The 23,063-nt window shown below is 40.8% G+C and overlaps 1 protein-coding gene across 1 annotated transcript in view; it reads right to left on the bottom strand.

Annotated features, from left to right (window-relative positions):
- Positions 1-23,063, bottom strand: part of dennd1b (DENN/MADD domain containing 1B) — a 77,475-nt gene that overhangs the window by 41,153 nt on the left and 13,259 nt on the right. Inside the window, exons 3-6 of the mRNA XM_079471772.1 lie at positions 16,874-16,917; positions 5,810-5,859; positions 4,900-5,019; positions 488-557 (exon numbers count right to left, since the gene is read on the bottom strand). Of these exons, the coding sequence (XP_079327898.1) occupies positions 488-557; positions 4,900-5,019; positions 5,810-5,859; positions 16,874-16,917 (284 nt within the window). The remainder of the gene's footprint in view (positions 1-487; positions 558-4,899; positions 5,020-5,809; positions 5,860-16,873; positions 16,918-23,063) is intronic.

Genomic DNA, 23,063 nt, shown 5'->3' with positions numbered 1-23,063 from the left:
AGCGAGCTTAATATTTTCATCCCTTTTTCCTAATTCAAACTTTTCCGCCTATCCTACCGCTGCTAAACTTTCAGAAAAAATATATTTGGCTCAGTGTATTTCCTGACAATTTGTTTTCTCGTATATCACGAGGACTGACTTCCTGTTCGATGTTCGGTCTGTTAAATGTCAACAACACTGCAAAGCAAAGCGCAACCAACCAAGTGTGCCAGTTTTGCAGAGATGGATTATAGATGACGTTTTTCTTTTTCTTCTTTGTCTTTGTGTGAAACAACCAGGCACTTTTGTGGCTGGTTCGAGGATAATTTTACTGGTATTTGTGACAAGTAGTTGGGCACATGAAAGACCACCTCAGTGAGAATTTTTTTCTTCGCGTTTGGTTAACAGTGTTTATGAAAAAACGTCCACCATCTTGTGTGCTCTTATATTTTTGTACACACTGAATGTTCATGTGTCATATTGATTTGATAAATTGAGGATGCCTTACCTGGTGTTTCAACAAGTAGTCTGCGAGAGTATTTTGCAGCTTATAGTAGATCTCAAACCATGGGAGATAGCTGTCAAAAAAAGAGAAACTCGTACATAAACTCGTACTATACATATAAAAAATTAAAACTTGTTTTCTCATTGAATAAAAAAAACGATGCTGTACATCCTAACACCATCTTCCTTCTGTGCAGACCTCTCACCTTGACTTTTAACCCGGCGGGCTTTAGGCCACCGTGAGCATGTTAAGCAACTGCAAACCTTGTTATCGCATTCTTGGTTCTCGCTGACACTCGCGTTTTAAACATTCCAGCCACGGCTGCGCTTTGAGGAGTGGGCTAAATTAAAGTATTTGGTTTCTTCAACAAAAACTAGACCGGACCAATGTAGCCTGTAATAAACGCGAGATCGAACAGTTTACAAGCATGCTGTGCCCAGATGCACAAACTGAGCCTCATCTTTGTACACACAGTCACTACAGTACAAGACAGAGTTTTGTCAATTTCACTTTTAAAAACTACACAGAAAAATTATACACTTTATCGTCCTGTATTAACTAATCACACAATAACTCGCCGAGAGACGTTGTGCGTGTTGCAGCTTGACAGGATCTTGGCGAAGTTGACATGCCTTTAAAGATGGAACACAGCCAACATGTTGTTTTGGCTTGAAGGTTGCAAGAACACACGCCATTTATTTTGTTACGCAACCCCAGATAAAAACGCGTCCTGCGAGCGAAGTCTGACTTTTTCTTTTCTCGTTCGTGGGCGTGATTACAACGCGCGTTTTTACAACACACTTCGCGTTGACTTGTGACATCAGCTAGTCTTTTCGAGCAAAGAGCTTCAACTTTTGTCTTTCACAAACACTTGATTAGTTTATTTGGCAAAGATGCAACACAAGAAGTTTGAATGAATGAGTAAAAACACTTTAAAAAAGAAAAGACAAACAAAAAAGGTCCGATCCTGGCTGAACTACAAAACACACAGTCTTGATTGGAGAATTTTTTTTATCCCTCCATGGGTCAGTGAGCTCTCCAGCAGACTGGAATTAACAGACAACAAAAACACGACTAAGTGTATGTAATGCAAATTTTCATATTGCCGGCTCCGCGGAGGGGGCCAGTGGCACGGCGTTCCCAGGGACGTGCGCTCAAGCGCGAGGCTTTCGAGTCTGGCTGACCATTAACCTAAAACAATCATCTCTTAACATGACGATATTTTGACGTGCACAACGACGGTCGCAAACCAGGTCACACTATCCAAATTAAATGTCCATGCAAATCACGGGCACACGAGAAAGATACGAGGCCCTACATTTACAAACAAACTGACGTGTTTTGGTAAGCCTGACGCTTTGTTTAAAACATCGCCATCGACCGACACCTTGCTCGAGCTACTTTCCCGCACAACAAAAAAATCATTATCTCCCTCTTGTTTAAAATGCGAGGCTCCTGGATGCTAAATCCTTCATTTTTCACAAGTGAAGGGGATTTAAATGAGACCCTCTCCTGTCAGAAAGGCACGGCAGGTTTGGGAGAACACAAGCGCTCATTATACTCCTCATCCGGAGCGTGTAAATCTTTTGTTTTTAAGTCAAACAAATGACCACAATTTATGTCTTTCGAAAAAGTTGGTTTCGTTTTTTATTTTAATAATTAAAAACAGGCACGCATTTTTCCTAACTTTTTAAAACACGCTCAGAGGAGCCGAGAACCTCGGATCAATCTCTTCACAGCTAGTAAGTAAAAACGTGTTTGTATTTGGCAAATCCTCTGATAGAGGACCATTCATCACTCTGAACCGTGCCGAGATGAGCCAATCTCCACGGCCCTTTTACTGTAGGTTCTCCAGCGCTGTGTGTATTCGGAATAAACCAACTTATCTGCTGCTTACTGGCAAACCCTAACAAACCAGAGCTAACTCCTTTCACGGTCAGAAGCACCTGATAAGCCTGAGCGAACGGTTTGATAGCTAAACTGACCACCAATGAACTAAAACTGAAGTGTGACTGAGAGTTCAACTTAAATTGTTTACAACACTTCTTATGAGATGAAATGTATCACTTGTGAAGAGTGAATGGATTTTGTTTTCAAAATACAGTGGGGTCAAATGCAACCACAGTGAGGATATCATTTTGAATAAAGTGTAAGATTTTGTCAAATGTAAACAAATGTAATGTTACAAATGAATAACAATTCATGGGATTTAGCTTTTATTAAACGCACTACAAAAAAAATCTGATTTCTTTTGTGTCCACGGAAGCACAAAAGATGCTTTTTGGAACGTTCTCTAATCATGCTGGGAAAACATGGATAATCAGGTTTTGGGTAAATCCCATACCAGCTCGAGTGCATGATGTCATTAAAGCAAAAACGGGCCGTGCCAAATACAGAGACTTTTCAATGATTATTAAAATCTAGCATTATATTTTAGAAATGCCCAGAAGAAAATAATGCTGGATTGTAAATCACAATGTCCATTTTGAAATTCAACACACGGTACATATGATCCTATGATATTCCTAATTTGTCCTATACACATGTACGTTCTCATAGCCCTTTAAATCACCATGCATCCTAAATCACCAGAGGAGTTCAGAAGCTTTAAAAGCGAGTCAGCTCGCACCTTGTATCCTTCCCAGGATGAGATACGATTACACCTCCACCTTCCTGTGCTTAATGTTCGGCGAACGGAAGGAAATATAACCGAGTGACCACTGACTGAAGAAAACCTCTGCCGTCTGAGCGAAACGCCAAGTCGAGTCCCAGCCATCAAATAAAGCGGCCGAGAGAGAGGCTCTATTTCATCTAGGGTCTCGCAGATGTCCGAAGGCTATTCGCTCCCGTCGTGACAGTGTGTCCGAGGGCTGAGTGGGTGGGGTAAAATGGAAGGGGTCTGTTTTTGAAGTGGTTTGGCCTGAAGGAACCCAGGTCTTTTTGGCCTGGGCTAAACCTGCAAAGCTACAAAGGGCTGTCCACATAAAACTGTCCCTCTCATTAGGCAACTTCCTCGTGTAAGCTTAGGTGACAATTTTATGGTCCCAGCACTTCAACAATCGCGGACACAAACTGTTTTAATTACTTATCTTTTATATTCAGACAGAGAGTCAAGAGTGTAAAGGTGTGCAAATGAGTTTAAGTATACTTGTATCTACTTGAACTCGCTGTAAGTTGCTTTGGATAAAAGCGTCAGCTAAATGACTAAATGTAAATGTAGAAGACCAGAAAAATGCTCAACTTTATACCTATGATACTATAAGACAACATAAACGTGTGTGTGTGTGTGTGTGTGTGTGTGTGTGTGTGTGTTTGTGTGTGTGTGTGTGTGTGTGTGTGTGTGTGTATACATGCGTTTGTTTACATATATTTTTTAAAATATATTTTTTACTCTCTCACATTTAATTTGACAGCACATACATACATATATACACACAAATATACACACTCAAAAACTAATTTTACATCTTGTTTTCGCATATATTTAAAAGGAAGTGGAAAAACTTTTTTCCTACGCATTCACACACTTTCGGAAAAAGACCACATAAACAAAGAGCTCTATGCTCTTAAACAGAAAAAAAAACTTTAAATGCATTTCTTATTATGAATGAAGGAAGCCATGCAAACTACTCAGAATGCATAATGAATTTTATACATCATATGTCAAATGAATTAGCATGTAAAACTCAGTGAAAGGGACAGGGGAGAGACTCTTGCTAATTGGCAGCAGGGCTTCATGCATAATTATTGGTGAACCGTCTCTGGCATGCCTGTGTGCCTGAATAACGAGGGAAGAGAAAGAAGGAAAAAAACAAAGGCCATCCAGGCCGGGGTGGGAGGAGGAGAGATCTCGACAGCGACTCACCGTGATGATGATAAACCTGCGATTGTCCATCAATACCGCGTAGACGGAGGGAAAAAATGATGATGTGTCCCAGTAGTACTGCTCTGAATTACTAAATGGATTTGTATTATTAAATACGGCAGTTTATTTTTTTCTTTAATACGCACAAATAACTGTTGTTTTTCCATTTTCAATCGGAGGGTTGAGATTCGACATTAAAGCAATTGCCTGTATTACATTGTATCTCCTAGAAATGTATTGTTTGAATTTGTATACTGTGTCGATTATAATTTCATGAAAAATGTTGTTGAGACGTGTTATTTATTTGAATTTGCTTTCAATTGACAATTTGTTTATTTATGTTGACCTTTTTCGAGAAATTATGATTAATCATATCAATAATATATTTATGTTGATACCGCTTTCACTGAAATAAACATCTCTTTTATTTATGTGTCTATTGTTTCGTAAAAAAATATAGAACCAATGACCAATTCCACAATCCCAAATTGTTTGTTTAAATGCAGACAAAACATGCGACGATAAATGTGACACAGCGACGATGACTTACCTGAGCAAACAGATGCAGACCCTGCAGCCGGACGTTAATCGACAGAATCCAAACCTCTGCTTGCTCTCAATGTCTGTGAGCACAAATGTAAAGTTCTGGCCCACCTGAGTCTGGGACACTCTGCACAGATGCCACACACACACGAAAATCACATAAAAATCATCTTTTAATAAAGCTTACTGCTCTGCACACTTAATACTCTGTAACGGTTCATACAAATGTGTGAAAAAGTGCTCTTGGTTAAATAAATAACTTTTAGCATTTCCAAATAATTATAATACATCAAAATGTACTCGTAACTTACTCAATGCAACAGCTTATGTATTAAAATAGAAATGGCATTAAAACCGTTTTACAATTCGTGTGATTTACACATTTTTTGTTTTAAATTCAGCTGACAATTTCTTAACAACATTAGTTACAAATGCTGAAAAACTATTAACCTTAATGCTTATTTGACAAGTAACAAAAATATCAGTGTAGTTCCTTTCCACTAGATGGCAGCAGTAAAGCTTCAGCTGAGAGGAAGTGAACTCACAGCACATAAACTATACAACAGAACTTTTTCATTTCCTACAGCACAACGACAATGCTGTGCATAAAAATGCTTTTATTCAGTATATGTGTATAACATTTCACCTACAAGGACAGACATGTACTGTATACACAAGCATTGTTTACAGTAGGCGGAGATTTTAATTTCTACATTAAGTCTTTATATCTAAGACCTCTTTAACATTAAGAATATGAATCAAATGAGGTGTGTGGCCCCACCCTATGAGTCACTGGAGTCTCTTGTGTGTGTGCAAAGGCGTGTGTTGTATAAACAACATCCGTTTTTCCCAATTCACACGTTCATTAAACGTTATTTTCTGGAAGCGTGACAGAGGTGAATGCGGGGGAATCCTACCTCTCCACGTCAAACGGGAAGCAGAACTTGGGGACTGTCTGCAAGACATCCTAGAGACCGACAAAACATGAGAATGAAATTACAGACCATTCACATTGCAACACTACAGTAAAACATCTGCAAATATGGTCAAGACTGGTTGTGTGTGTGTGCATCTCTAAAGATTTACAGTTACGGACCGTTAAATTACAGTATTACGGTAATTCTTAAATTAATGACTTTAAGCTGCGATGTGCAACTTTTGATCCTGCGGATCCCATATCGCCATCTCTGTGTGACACATTAAATTGGTTACTTTACTGCCGACAATTTAATGTATAAATCATTATTATTATAAGCTTACTATTGCAAACCTAGATGAGAAACTGTAAAAGGAGTACTTTAAACACTTTTGCTTTAAACATGCAATTGCTTAACTGATTTTTGTTTATTTTAAAATAAAAAAGTTATGGATGACAACTTGAATCAATTTATTAGTAAATTTATTAAGATAACTATGAGATTAGGAGAAATAATTATGCTAGATTTGTGACTTGATGCCAAACTATTTCTTTTAATAAACATAATTTTTTAAATTTTCTGAAAAAATGTTGAATATGCTTTCACGGAATTTCACAATCATTTTGGGTTGTTATGTGGTTTGTTGCAAGGGCATTGCTGGGATGCTAATGTGTTTTAAATGTTTTTTTTAGGTGTGGCAACTCTACATGTCCATTTCACAATTTAGCTTTAAACATCCAGTATTTTGTTTTAACGGCTGTCAAGTGTTAAAAAACTGAAACACTGAAAGTGATTCTGGACAAATCTTGTTTAAATACAACAAATTAGTTCATATAAAATGAATGCATGTTTTGTGGAATCCTTCAATCCCACAACACTAACAGTGCAGTACCACTGTGCTACCAACACTTAATACTGAACAAACTCCCCCATGAGCAACATACATTTTTGCCTTAACAAGCAATGCTAACAACACACGCTAATCCACTCACAAAGGACTTAATCTCAGACAACTGTTCGTTAAGATGAACAATAGCTGACCAATGAGAGCCAAGTAATGAGGCAACGGATTTAAGAGGAAATGACACTGAAACTGCTGATGTGAAGGGAAGGCTAAAATAATTAGCGGCCATTAGCTCATGGTCACGCTTGAGATCGGGTAAGGTGCGAGTGCGAACAAGGTGACGGCAGATTGCTGGGACAATGGCTGAGGTACACCGGGGGTTCAGAGGCGGCGAAAAGGGGAAGAAAAGGAGGTATAGCCTTTAGGGCTTTACCTTCCCACATAGCCCCAGAGGGAGAGTCCGTGCACCAGCAGCATATGGATTTCCATAGCCATGCACCATATGGGTTGGCCACGTCTGGCCAGGCCTGTACTGTAGCCTAGCCATGGGGAACTGCCAGTGATCCCCTGCTCAAAATATAACAAGCTGCCACCATTCAAAGGAACAGTGTTGTGTTTTTGGGGAGGGGTTGGGTAGTTCAGATGTGACAGTCCGATGTGTAATCTTATACTCACACCAGTACCTGTGGTTTTGCTGTGCGTGCCTAATTACGGGAATAGATCACTGAAAAATGCACATCCTGAAAACTACTTCTTTAAAAGAAATTCATTTGTTTCATAAAACACATCAAGTCACACAGGTTGGCACCGACATGACAGAATTTTCCTTTCTGCTTGAACTGCTCCTTTAATTTGGAGCGCACGTGTGCTAGCCTGCAAGCGTGTCTGTTTTTATTTGCCTATATGCAGATGCGGTGCCGATGACGACTGGTTGCTGTTTTTCTCGGTGGGAGGTGGCGGCGGTGATGGGAGAAGACAGAGTGAGAGAGTTAGTGTGTGATACAGAGAGCGAGATTGAAGGCTCTGGCAGGCGAGAGAAGAACGCTGGCAGCAGCAGAAACATCCTTGCCGTGTCGTGGTGCGGTGGATGACTGTACGGCAGTAAAGCTGTCACGCGTACGCAAGCCTGATGCTGCCGTATGTGACTGCTACTATCATTAACTCCTATAGGCGCTTCTCCCAAGTGTTTATGCCAAGATGTGCCACACTTTTGCAGAAGCGTATGTGAACGGATGCTATGTAAATAAAATTGTCTCCTTCGCAGATGCGCAAGTTGTCGCGGGTCCCACATTGGCCTCAGCTATCTGCTCTAGGCTAGTCAACGCCTTTCTCTGCCGTCAATCCAAAGTCTTGACAGGAACTAGCAATGAATTTTAGGCTGGAAATAATACTTGGACTAGACAAAAGCAATATTAGTGATGGCAGGTTAGTTGGAACGTTGCCCTGGGGAACCAGCATTTAAAGGATTAGTTAAGAAATATATAAATATCAAATACAGTGACGTATTGAAAAGCAGAGTAGGGAAATACGCAATACACCAATCCAATGTCTGTTTTGTATTTCAGAAACAAATCAATTTAATTTTGATGTTGTTTGTAAAGTTCACAATGTTGCTTCCAATATGTGTATCTCCAGTAGCGATGTTAAACACCACACAAATGCGCAGGGCCCCACTTGTTTGGGGGGACCCTAGTGGCTACAAGCGGTTAAACAATTTTATGCTTTTGACGCCTGGTTGGCTTGCGTGCGCTGCACCGAATAAGCCAAACGCACCTAATGACAGACAGATCTGACTAGTTTTAAGACCAATTAAAACTTCTAATTCAGCTAGGAGGTGGGTTACCGGTACTTTAAGGCAATTTTGTTGGTACATGATATTCAGGGGGAAAAAAGAGAACTAGTGGTTACCTTGTTTTCTGCAGTGATTTCTTTCAAATAAAAGCAGTTGTCCACTTTTTGCCTGTTGCTTCAGTCTTAGAAAATGTTATATTAATATCAAGATACTGTATATTGGCCAAAATATCGGTTATCGGCTGCCAATGTTAAAGAGTTATTGGTTATCCTTACTGGCCAAAACGTACATATCGGTGCATCCCTAATTACAAACATTGTTTTTCTCTGAATAACTGCTCAAATATACCATGCTCCTGAAATATACAATGTTTACTTTTGGTACATTCACGTCAACCGTGTTTGCATATCCATCAGCAACTGTAAAACCCAAGTGAAAAATCTCACGATTCTCCTCAAAGTCCTAGTATCTAAAGCCCTGTACGCATGTGCGTTACGCACCTTCTTGCTGTTTTGCCATTCATTCAGGTGATCAGGGGACTACACCAAAGCGTGCTCTGGGAGGAGTCAGATCGTGCGAAAAGGTGGAACGCGAGTGGCTTTCGTTCCTGTTGTTTGCTTGTACTGTTCTTTTCTTTCTCTGCCTCCCTCCCAACCATTTTCCCAAGACAAAAGAATATAAAACAGCTAATGCATTTACAACTCACTGGAGGAGGCAGGGTGAACTCTGCAGGCTGCATTATTTATTTACTGTTGAGACAGGGATATCACTCAGTGAGACAGTAGTCTCCATTCCCCCCTGGTCCCACTGCGGAGGCCTGCAATCACAGATTCTTCTCTATCTCTCTCGCTCCTCGGCTAGCTGCATTTTTTTACCACTGCTGGGAGAAGCTATCGCTCCCTGCCTGAACTCCCTGCAGAGGAAGGGAGCTTCTCCTGGATCTGCTCCCATCCAGCCAAGGAGAAGCATCGGCAGCAGATATCAGCGAATGAGCTTCTCTTCAAAGCTCAGGGGTTAACTTGGGTGCCGTGTAACAGCTACGTTCACACATGTTTAATTGCCGACAAGCTTCCACTCATCGGTAAAGTCTCCAATTTTGAAACGTGTGTGTGAGGATGAGACACAAGATCAACATTGAGGTCAAGAACTGGTTTTGGTCAATGGAAGCTGGCAATGGTTAGTCATGGGGATATCTAAAATGGCCAAACCTGTAAATTAAACCTTTCAGAAAGGTTGCATTAAATGCCAGAGTTACAACAAACGCCTAGACACAACCTGGAAAAGAATCAACAATAACTTCAAATGTTGGACAAATGGTCAAATTTAGGGTTGAACATTTTTGTTATTCACACTGTCATCCACATTTGTGTCACATTTGTAGGCGAGAAACATTACACATGGGCCACATTCAGCTGCACTGTGAATGCAGCCAATGTTACTAGGTGACGTGAACGTTTGTGTTGAATATTTAGATGGAAACAGCAAGACCGAGAAAGAGAGAGGAGAAAAAGAGAAATATGCTGTGAGAGGGAACTAAGCGATGCTCTGTGTAAGCGAGTGAAAAGCATTTCTTCAATCTGTCAATGCCAGAGTTTGGGTAGGGAGGGAGGAAAAGATGCATTGTGAGAAAGAAAAAACACTAGGAAAGAAGTAAAAAGAAGGAATGTGAAAGAGAAGACGAGAAAGCATAAAAAACAGAGAAAGATAGACAGGAATCCAGAGGCAGAGACAAAGATAAGAAAGAAAAAAGAGATAAGGTGAGAGAAAGACAGAGAGACAGACAGCAAACTCCCCCTTTCCCTTTCCAAGCTGGTGGGATTCCTCCCCAGGGGGTTCTGTCTTTAAACCTCCATGCTCTTTAAAAATTCTGCCAGCCAGCAGGTCTACACGGCGCTATGGAACTGTCTCCAGCAGGGGAGAGGTGTGTGTGTGTGTGTGTGTGTGTGTGTGTGTGTGTGTGTGTGTGTGTGTGTGTGAAAAAGACAGAGACTGGCAGAGCCACCACACCGATGCCATGGATATCCTAGTGACAGGTTCAAACCCAGTCTTATTACAGGTCAGTGTTCACCTTACTAAAAAACCCAATTAAGTCCTCTCTCTTTCTCCATGCGTGAGACTACACAATTCAAGAATTAATTGTAGTTATTACTTATGTTTTGATTACCTCAGAATGAGATGTTTATATCTACATAAACCGCCGGTCCCCTTACATGAAACTCACCATGTTTTTTTCTACAGCACCCCTAAACAGACAAAGTGCTCTACAGAGCGCATTTCGTAAATACGTTATATCCTTCGGCAAAGAAACCAAAACGTGATGACATCTTAGTCCTGCGTTAGCCACCATAGCGCTTCGAAAGTGAGGGGTGGCGTGAGCCGTTTTTTGCAATTCGCAACCTCACCACTAGATGCCGCTAAATATCACAAGCTGGGCCTTTAAAGGGATAGTACATCCACAAATTTTTATTATAATTTATTCACCCTTGTGTAATTCCAAACCTGTATGAATTTATTCCTCAAAACATGAAAGACATCATTGACAAAATTACTCGTCTCTCAGTTTCAATGACATCAAAATGATATCAGAGATTTATTTTGGGGTGAACTATCCCTTTAACTTTAACCCTAGTAAAACCTGAGCCAAAAATCAGCATCTCCATCACAAAACGCCAATGCAGTTTCAAGGCATCATAGCTTCCAGATACTCCCTATTAGAACCGGCAACTGAGGCAACATCACATCATCGGGGCTGAAATAATCTTCTGCCTTCCCTGGACCCTCAAATCTCCTTTCATTACATTTTAATCGTATGCTGCCGGCATGCTGCTTTTGACCCAGAGTTCCGCACCTTTAATAAGTGCCGACTTCGCCCCTGGGCTGAGGCAATGCGCTAACAGTGTAGCTCTTCCCGAGTTTTAAATTGACACAGGGTATAACATTTTCCCTTATAAAGAAAGGAAGATGATTTTGCTTCCTTAGCCCCCTTCTTCCTTCTCCTTTCGTGGCTCTCCACGCTGACCCTTAGGTGGTGTGAAGCTAATATTCTGTGTGTGGCACAGAGGTTATTTTTCTCTGGCGCGAACATGCCGTCTGTATTAGACTGCTTAAGGAAATGTAGCAGGTGATGTATTGATCCTCTGCCCACTTAAAGAACTGACAAGTGCGTGACAGGGCCGCTGGGATGAGACACGGGTGCAGTATGGATATAGAACCTTCACACAAACAACCCTGAGCTTTTCAGCGTGAACTTCACTAGGCCTGTAGACACCGGAAGCTATAGTTTTAAAGCGCTAAAGTATTTCTGAAATAAAGACACAAAAATGGCCCCTGAGACAAAAATTTTGAAATGAGGGATAAACTGCATTACATTTATTCATTTAGCATATGCTTTATATACTCTAAAAAAAGAAACTTCAAAGATATGTTTACGATTATGATTATTACAAATGTTTTAGTTATCATACCAAAGGCTTGTTTTCAATTGATGGAATAAATCCACATGTACATCTACATAGAAGACACATCTAATTTAAAGACATTTTTGCTTAGAAACTAATTATAAACTTTGACCGGAAAGCCTTTATCAAGGATAATTGTGAAGAAAAGGCTTTCACGATGCTAAAGGATGCAGCCTCTTACTGGTCCAAAAAGTCAAAAACATCATAGTCAGATTTAGGATATTTCCCACTTGAAACCTGGAAATAACATCTTGATTTTGTAACTACGACATTGAGCTTGCTAATGATTAAGCATGATGAAAACATACAGGCCCAGTTTCACAGACAAGGCTTAGCCTAAGCCAGAATTAAGTGGTTTTATTAAATACCCTTTGAAGAACAAATTACTGGTGTGCATTTAGAGACTAAACAATGGCACTGACATATTTGAAGATCTTTCTGGGCAAATTATATTGAGTTAAGACAGGTATCACATTCGTTTTAGTCTGGGACTAAAAAGTCTTAAACCTTGTCTGTCTGTGAAAGCGGGCCTAAAAGTATTTCTTAACAAATCACAAAGTTCTGTTCGAGAAATTATTTCCGGGTACAGTTGGAAATATCAAATATCGAGGTGTCTGGAAGGCAGCGTAAAGCCTCTCTGATATTCTGATCCCTATAGATGGCTTGGGTTCATTCTTCAATGCAAGTCTATATGATTTTTTCCATTCATTATATTATTCACAAGGTAAAAATCCTATGTCTGAATTCCTTGTGAGTAGCAGTAGCTCTCCTCAACAAGCTACAGGATTTGAGGTATCATTTATGTTCACAGCTCAAACAAGACGCGTTATGTGCGAGATGTAGCACTATAGGGTTAGAGGTTTGTTCAAATCCCCAAGTACGAACAATATTAATACTACCACTAATAAGCTACAACAGATTCGTACGAACAACAAGGTTTTGCTTAATTTCAAAAACCAAACGCAGGAGGATATATTCTTCTCCGAAACACTCCGCCATGAATACGTTAATGTGACAGGCGAGTGCTTTTCTTCTTAAGAATACACAACTGATATTCTACTGGGCCAAGTCGAGATTCAGCTACATATGCCCGAGAAACGCGGTGCTAGAAACATCATTAATTGAGTGCCAAGTGGCCTCGGGGATTTTCTGCGTTTAAGCTGTCAACTCCCATTGGACCGCGCGATCGCTAGCTCACTCTCGCTCTCTCTCAGCTGTGGCTAGAAGCTACATCAAGCGTGTGGAGTCTCTGAGACGCGCAACCACCACCCCCTCACGTTTTCTCGCTCTGTATGTGTGTATCTCTTCCTCTCTAGATAAGCTCCACCAAACCAGGACTTCCTCCAGTTTGGGCCGACGACAGCTAAAGCATAATGACAAGCGTTTCCTTCCTTTATTGAGGTTTTTAGCACCATGTACATCTAGTACCTTGTCATAAGCTTTGGGGGAGTACGAGCTGCAAGTGTTGTGAGCGAATGCTTAACAATAATATTTTGAATAATTGAACGTATTCAACACTGTGAACGTTCAAGTTCTCAGGCAAGTTCGTATTGCAAGTTCGTAATTTCACTTCACTAGCTGAAGTGAAACTTTGTCTGCAGAGGGAACTAAAAGTGACACGTGACTATCAATCATCCTGTGATAACCAGTGCAAATATCCCTTTTTAAATAATGGATTGCAAGGCGTCGCTCTCCTGATGAACAAGTCAGTGTCCAAGACAAGTAGTGTAATGCAAAACAAACACCCTCCAGCACTTCCGATACTGCTAATAGATATAATCGTGAACCTTTTTCTGCTCAAACCCTAAAGTTAAAAGAATCAGATGCTATTGGCAACCATGTGGCTGTAGTGAGAATGCTGGAGACCCCTGGAGACCTCCCAGCACTTAGAACTAAAGACATATTCCTAAAAAATAAGAGGAAAAGGGAACTCTCATGAGTCACATGTGCAACTGCTGTCAGCATCTACTAGCCCCCCTTCCAATTCCTCCATCTCGCAGATGATGTTCTCCTCGATCGCAGCTCATCTCTCACTTGCCCTCCGTGTTAAAGTGTTGAAAAGATAGGCATCACCAAACTCGCGGTCTTCGTGTTCCTTGATGATGCTCGGCTGGCTGGCCTTCCCGATGGGGTGCTGGTGCGTGTCCTGCAGAGGAGGGGGCGAACCATGGGGGAAAGGCTACCAATCATGAAGTGTCAGGCTCAGGGCATATGATTGTACACTGTGTCAAAGCTAGACAAATATTTGCCCCGCGATGCTCTGGGGACGCAGTTTCTCGCTTTGTTACATGAGCTGTAGCTTCACTCAGCATGCCGGTTCGCCTCCTAACTAAGGAGATGGAGGACCGGGTGACATCTGGAGGCTAAGCCAGACTCTCCAACATCCATCAGGTCAAATACGCTCTGCTGGTGGTTCGGAATGTGATGTTAGCATTGCATTATTCCCTTTGGAATACGAAGCTATGGTTGGGGAAATGACTAACTTAAGGATGTTAAGGTCAAGGTCAAAAATCTACAGAGATAATAAGGACATTGGGATTATCTCAAATATAATTCTTTTTTAGCCCCTGCATTAATTTGTTACCAACTGCTAAAATAACAATGTTCATTAATATTAATACACCAGGTCATATAGTTAGTTAGCCTAACTGTGGCCCATTTACAGCAATGTACTGGCACATCAGAGAACACAAGTGTGCCTATTAATAACATTTGAAAATCGAATTAATAAGAATGCAGACACATTGCACTACGCAAGTCATGTAACTGCACCAAATACCACAAAGATCGACATTTAGATACGATGCACAAAGTAATACGAGATACAGCAGTATTAACAGGAAAAGAGACTTGATTTGTTACTAAATTACAAGAAATAAATATGAAACTTCCTGTTGACATCAAGATTAAATCACTCTAATCTCTATCACAGAAAGCACATACAATACCGTAAATGGTACAGTGACACATCTATTGCAAATATTAGTAAAAGCAAATCGGTTATTCGCAGGCTCCTTTAACCCCTTTAAATCCTTAAATAATACAATTGTCACAAAAATGAAATTGGTCCAAAAAACGTGAGTATGGCAAGCGCAGTACCAAGCAAAAATAATCTGTATGCGCATATCTGTCCTATAGACAGATTTTCCCCACAGTCTAAACATTGGAAAGAGATCTATAAAAAAATCAACAATAAAAGTTCCACTTCATCCATCTGTCTGCTTCATATGTAAAAAAGAAAGTCTCCTTGTAATTCAGATATATACTGCGCTCTAGCCGCTCCACATGTCATCTGTAGGTGACCACGGCCACGGCTAGTCACTGGGGAAGAGGGATTGTGCTTAAAATTTCCCCGCCCTGCATGCCAGCTTCCAGGCTGTTCGCCCCTCATTTAGAGTCCCTATTCGACCAGAGAGGCTACTGGAAGGGAGGAGGATAAAAAGAAATCAATTCATATTTCCATAATCCACAGTCCTGCCTGTCTCCATCTTTTCCATCTCCCTCTTTCTCTTGCTCACTCCGCTCCCCTGGGGTAGGGTAACCCTCCACCCCGATCTACGGCCTACAACTGTCATTACGCGCCGCAACAATAAGAGGATAAACAAAGAAGGCCTGTAGAGATCGGAGCTGCTGTAGCCATATGCTGGCTAACTTGGGGGGAAAAAGGGATTTCGGCAGCTAGAGAGCGAGCAGCCGTACAAAGACTAATACGAGCCTAATCCTGGTAATGAGACGGCTCAATGCGAGCCTTTATGTTAACGTGGAAAAGCCAGATCCATCTGTACACATCTTAAACTGGAAACGATCTTGTCACCAAACGAGTTGAGAGGGGTCTTCGTTCTAGATCTAGATATACATAGTATCACAGCAGTTTGACAAGGAAGCCATGTCTAAGATTCTTTTAAACTACAGCAGTCACTGAAACACCACGTATCCATTCGGCTCTCAAAATAAGGCGCTTTACGGCCTCGATAACTTTGTTGGTGTGTTGAGAAATGTCATGACTGTTAAGAGTTTTAAACTCTTTTGAAAATTCTTTACTTTTAAGATTCTCCACTAGTTATTTAAATTACATTCTCACTTTTTGTTCGGGTAGGTCAAGCCAACAGTTTCTGTAGAAAACGGCAGATGAGGATCAAAGTGCAGAAGACAGCCAAAGACGGTCACATCTTCTTTGTTTTTATGTTTCTTTACCATTTTAGTTTCATAATGAACGGTCCAATTTGCTTCGTGCAAGATGAGAACCTTGTACTTGAAGACCTTTCGAGACCAAGCGCACAGAAGAAAAATGTAAAAACCACAACACTGCACTCTGACCCAGGCCAACTTCCCGTTGTACAGCAGACACGCATGACCTGAAGTACTCTACAACAACACATCTCGATTCCTCTTTCACAAATCGTTTCATTAAATATGAAGTGCTAAAAAGACTATGATGCTTTTTTGTAATTACAGACAGTTTCTCAAGAATACTTTATTCTTACTGGTCGATTAAAGCCTTACATCAATCTGTGGTATTTTTATTTACATTATATGTCTATTTATTTTTCATAAGCAATAGCATACTTCGCAGAACAATCCGTCTGCCTCCCTTTCCGGGTTCATTTTGCCGCGATAATGATGAGCTAACTGAACATTATATATTACTTACTGCAGGTTACTACCGTGATATAATACCCTAAGCAACCCGCAGGTGTATTGGTGTGAGATCCAGTGGACTCCATCCACACCCATTCACATCACCAGCTGATAATAACCCGAACAACGCCTTTTGAAGACCTGCTCACTGCTTTTCATTATCAGCAACATCTCACTGCACAGGAGGGAAAGAGAGAGAAAGAGAGAGAGAGAGAGAGAGAGAGAGAAAGAAAGTGGAGGAAAAAGGGGGAGAGGAGGGAGCAGGAGGGGTCGTGGATGTGGTGCTGGTGGGTGTGGGGGGTTAAGAAAAAAAAAGTTCCTCTGTCTCCAACCTGGTCTCCAAAGTCCTGAGGGAACTTCCACAGCACTGTCGGATCTGTAAGAAATTGACAGACAGCATTAATCAGCAACCACGCACCGTTCAGAACACATACATATTAATGTAGGGGGTGGGGGCAAGGGTGGTTACTCCTATGTGTCGGCACACCGCGGCTACGAGCAGAGGCATGGAACGTTCTGCATATGTAAATGTCATCCGGATAGACGGAGGCCTTTAGAAACGCACTGACACTGAGATAATACTTGACTACCTGCAGTAACAGCAGATGTGTGGCGCTGCATTAATATTTCACACCTTGAATGTGCTAAGAGGAAAGCCTCAATGGCCATATTGAAATCATACACAAAAATCATTCTGCTACTCCACAATGATCTATATATTGTTACAGTTACATCTTTGTTGAAAACTATAAAACCAGTCAGAATATTTTATACATGCAATAAGATACAAGAGGCCATGCAACACTGTCAATATAGTCTGCTAAGGATGCTGTCAGGCACAACACGTAGTCTAGTATAACCCTCTTCTGCTGTTGTTATATTTACAATAAAAGCATGGATGTAAATGCCTTCTCACTGTATCTATATTTTAGTAAAACATGCTTGACATGTACATGTATGGAACTGTATTTAAAATGCCATTAAACACATTCAACTCTTCGGCTACAAGATGTAGCTACTAACATATAAACCCGAGGCAAATCCATTTTAATGAACATCCTTCTTTCCACATCATCTGTTATTCAATTATATACAAATAATCCGCTCTTAAATGCAATACACTCTGACACACAGAACAGGTAGCACTCAAGATGTCGCTGCTATAATAAGTCACCAGAAATACAAGCTTGGACCACAGAACAAAGCCACAGCGTCTGCTGAAGGTCAACGTGAGGACCCTGAAACTAGACAATGATATTTGTGCCCAACCACACACAAAAACACAAACTCACATGGGCCGTGTAAGGTTTTCCTGCTCGGCCACCTTTATGTCAAGACAACTCTAAATATTTGGCAACCTAAACAAACATCTAGTTCGGTTTTCCCCTGAATAAAACACACGTATGTTACTGGAAGTTCAAAAACCATGTTCGAAGAAATGTGTGTATATAAATATGATCCCAGAGAACTTGACAGTGTAAAAACTCACACTTTGTCAGGACTAACAAATGAACAAAAACTCAAATAAACACGTTACTGACCAACATTTGCATATTTTTATTCTTTTAAATGAGCATTTTTACATACATTTGATGAATAACTGATCAATGAGTCCGGTTCGATTTCTTCTAGTTGTTTCCTCATTTATATGGCCAATAATTTTCAGACCAACAATATGAACTTCCTTCTCAGCGATTTTAACAGAAACTCTTGCTTCCACATTCTGGTCAAACCAACAACAACAGTGCTGATGGTTCACTGCTGCTGATGTCATTCAATAGAACAGAAGGTCCTCAAACTACCACTTCATCATAAAAACATTTTCGCTATTTTATCTCAACATTTCTGTGAGCACATGTACATACATTTCTTTACATTATAAATAATAAAATATAAACACTTTAAAGAAAGAAAAATTGTGACATTGCATTTTCGGCATTGTAAAGAGTTGTGTTGAATGCCACTCGAGGGCATTCTGAGCAATGCCATCAATTACACCACAGAGAACTCCAAACTTCTTTATCAACTGGATCTCTTATACTTCAAAATCAATCTCACTAAAGGAATCCACTTTTGTCCTTCCACTTCTTTCTGCTAGGCTAATGCAAACATAGCCACATATCTTGCACCGGTGCGGACCAGACCCCAATTGGGGGTGTATGATGGAGGTGGGGAGGGTGGGTTCGGTGAGTGAAAAGACTGACGGAGGTGCATTACATAATCCCATTGTGAGATTTCACGGCCCTTGTCTTATAATATTTCTACAAAGGGTGAATTTCCTTCTCCCCAGGGATCTGAAGCCCAACTCCTCCATCTGATCTGGCAGAGTCAGGTCAATTTTATGCTGATTTTATGGGTGAGAGGATGAGAACCACTGCCAGGAAGAGAAAACGGAACACAAGGGGAGGAGAGAGCCGGGAGAGGTAAATCGGGCACAGAAGACGACATAAATGATAGGGATGAAAATAGACAGACGAAATGAGTAGCTGACAATTAACATCTATTGCTTTCAAAACAGTTTTGACACTTACTGTATCATATGAGTACAACTTTCATTCATATCTCAAAATAAACAACAGTTAGTGTTATGTGTTTGTAATGTGTTCTGTGCATGAGACATTTTACTAAATGCATGTATGTAAAATCATAGTCTGGTGGTTTAAAAGCATAAAGTTGGTTAGTTACCCAACAGAAATCGTATATTCGACACGAATTAAATTAAACGTGTAATAATTAAACAAGACAAAAAAAACTTTTACAACATGTAACACTAACTTCTTGACATGTCATGTTAACTATCCATATAAAACAAGGAGAAGAGGGAGAAGAGAAGAAAAAGGTGAACACATAAAAAGAGAATGAATGGAAACAATTGCAGCAAGAGAAAGCGATAGGTGAGAGGGAGGGCTGGAAGAGGGGCACTGGCCTCCAACCACGCACCTTCTGCGATGCATATCCTTGAGGCACCCGTGTTCTTACGTATTCAAAAATACCTTGAGATGCATGCTTATTCATACGCAGCAGCAAAGGATTTGCAAATCTCTATCCCTGTGGGATTTTTGCGTGACGGGGGGCTCACATGAAAAGCCCCCGAAATTCAGATGAGCTCTTTTATTATTAACGCCCACTCTGTCCCTTCAAGAAAGCAGATCCAATTTTGAGAAATGCAGTCAAATATTTGGCCAAATGCTCATCTAGTATATTCAAAGCGCTCAGACAAACATTTCGGAACAACCTCATTCATAGCAGGGCTCTAGACTGCAACCGAAGGGTCACATTCTGCCAGTGCGACTATTATTTTTAATGGACTGCTAAACTGATCAATATGTAATTTTTGCGGATTGTGAATTCAATGCGCAGAGATTATACATTGCGCAAGCGGCGCATTCAGTCACTTATTTTCGTCTCCCCTTCTTCAACCATTCACTTATCTATCAATGCCCCGGCCCCGCCCCAAAGACGTAATGCCCGGGTGTAAGAGGCCCATTTAATGCTATGATGAAGCGGAAGGACCGACAGAGCAGACGAGCGAAGCCCTCAATCTTGCAACTGAAATAAATATGTTCTGCCGCCTGCACAAGTCAAACGTGTGTATCAATGCAGCTTTCATGAAGAAAAATCTGTAAAAGCCTTCAGTTCTCGCGGGTTGTTTGAAATATGCACGCACCCTGAGAGTCAGAGCACAAAATACTTAACTCTAATCTCTTTCACAACTTCTTACTCTAATATGGACATATAAACACACGATGCCCATATTTACAAGAATCCTTGTAAAGGTAATCTATTTCGTGAACAAACAGTTGGGGCAGTAGCATAATATAGATCTCTGTTCATCAAACAACAATGGACGGGCCCAAAAAACACTAACTGATATTGAAGGAATTGTGTTCTCTTATACGAGTTGATCAAAGAAGAAAGTAGCTTTAAGAAAGATGTGCTTTAAATATGGTGTTAAAAGAGAGTTAACATACATTGATTTATAATGTATTAAACACATTTGAACAAGGTTTTAGTGATTCTTTTTTCTTAACTCACCCCACGACTTAAGGGCTGGTGCCACCAAATGAATAACTTGGTAGCACCAGTGCCACCAGTGTTAGTCTAGAGCCCTACATAGGATATCGTTTAATATCTGCTGACACTTTATACTGGAGAAAAGAGTTTAATTTTCTGTTTTAAAGTTGTGACACTTTGACCCACTCATGAACACTTTGACTGGCAATTTCATTTGTTGCTTCAAATTTTCCAGTTTGAGAATCTCTCCAAAACACATCTCAGGCTCATCGAGAAAAAACGCATGCAAAAATGACCAATTTGTGCCCAACTGTCTATTTTGGGGTTTTTTGGTCGGGGGGAGGTTCATACACTGGGGAATGTAGAAAGATGAAGGCCCCTGTCTGTGGGTGAAAAGCTGTCAAAGGGACCCCGGCTCCTTGCCTCCGCAGCCTCCTGCTGCCATATTGTGAGTGTGTTTGCGCGGGGCGGGCAGACACAAAGGGATTAATGGGTTAAGGCTGAAAGTTGAAGGTTAGGAGGGTAAACCCAACCCCTGCTGCTGAGCCAGGGAGAGAAATGTCACCGTGACAGACCTGGGGCTGCTTAATCCCCCTCTCGTTCTTTCTGCCTCTCTCTGGCTCCCTAACGGTCTCCCCTCCTGGGCTCGACACACTGAGGCCGCTCCCGTTCCCAGCAGGTCTGCGAACCGCCCCGAGCCACACACACAGACACGGAAACAGACAAATGCACACCCACACACAAAAAGAGGGGTAGACTTGACAGACGTTTCAACTGGGTTCGGCTATCCGACGGTATACAGTATAAACTGTGGTGATGGTAAAAATGACCAGCATTTTTAAACGCTGCTTTAACAGGGTTTATATTTCAACAGGGCTTTTTTTTGCACACAAGAGGGACAAATAACATAATGTTTAAAACATAGAGCAGGCTGGACAAGATAAGGAAGTATAGAATTCAATCAATGTGATCAGAGTTTGTGTTTTTGTCAGCCTTCATGACTGATGGTTAAGGATATGATGATTTTATATACATTGAGAAAATTTGTATTAAACCATGTAAAGGTGTTGTCATTTTGATGTTAGACATTACACATGTCTATGGATACAATTTATCAATAATAAAATCAATAATTAAAATTAATACATTTATTGAAATTCATTAATGTATCAATTTCAACATTTGAACCTCATAAACGTAACTTCCCTCTGCAAAGAATAAATGACTGTAAATTAGTTTGATAAGTAGTTGTGATGCAATATCCAATAAAATGTTATGAATTAACATTAATATAGATTAAATATTTAAAAAGTGGTATACAACCAAACACAGACTGGCAGTTAGCTTCGGCCAGTCGTGTATCCGAAGAAACTGTCTTTTTTCGCCCTGTTATTGAGCCTTTTATTGATTGCGAAAACAAGTTCTGAAGACAATGTTGAGTGTTTTAGCTTTCAAATGAGGAATAGTTTGTGATAGTTGATGCAGACACAAGGCCTTTTTGGTTTTATATTTTCCACACTACTACTGTATAACCATTTACGTTCACTTGAGGTTTAGAAACTTGAATTAAACTCGGAACCAACTTTAAAAATCATAAACTACTCACAAAATCATAAAACACTTCGTCCCAGCACTTCCAGTTCAACTTAAACGTACAACATACCAAAGAGGTGGCAGACCGATGTATTGGCATCAGTGTTTTAATCCCACCGTGACAGAAAACACCTTAAAGAAGCCTTAAAAACCATCGGGTGCTGTTGAAGGCGGCAAAACAATCTCGCATCAGAGCCGGGAAGTAATTTGACTGTGGAGCGAACGCCAGCTAATGGGTGAGAATTGAATTGAAATCACCTCTGAGGAGTGAGCTATTTTTCTTTTTCTTTCGCACCCAATGTGAAGCCGGCCGTGGGTGATGGCAGGCACGGGAGGCCTATCCAGAGATTCCCCCTGGGCTTCGTGCACGGCTAACCTTCGACAGGACCGCCGCTGCGTGGCAACACGCCGCCGCCCCAAGCGCAGACAGCGCGGGTCAGTCGCAAATCAATGTTTTGACGTCCCGGGAATGCTTGTCTTTAAAAGTCGATACACGGCGCTTTGATAGAGCCGAGGCCAGGGGCAAGAAGGTTAATAGGTGAGTGGTGGAAAGAGCTCACAGCTGACACCACTTTTTACCACCTCTGTCTGTCTATCTATAAACGGGATGGGTAAAGAGCCAATACGTGAATGCAAGCCGGCAAACAGGTTTGATTGAGTTGCAAAGCTGTCATTGTGCACTGATGGAGAATCTCAAAGTACCTTAATGGCTCCTTGGGAGGGAGTTGTGTTTAATAAATTGTGTCAACAAGGTATCATGAATATGTGAGGTGTCATTATCATAGTAGAACATATTGTCACAGTAGAGACCAAACTGTGGAACCCACTGGCCAAGGAGATGGTCCGTTGAGTTTTCAAATATAACACTGTGTAAAAACCTGAAATGACGTGTCAAAACAACAAGGAAAAAAGCTT

The sequence above is a fragment of the Barbatula barbatula genome, assembly GCF_947034865.1.
Source record: "Barbatula barbatula genome assembly, chromosome: 13".
Classification (NCBI taxonomy): domain Eukaryota; kingdom Metazoa; phylum Chordata; class Actinopteri; order Cypriniformes; family Nemacheilidae; genus Barbatula; species Barbatula barbatula.
This window is presented reverse-complemented; position numbering and strand designations above follow the sequence as displayed.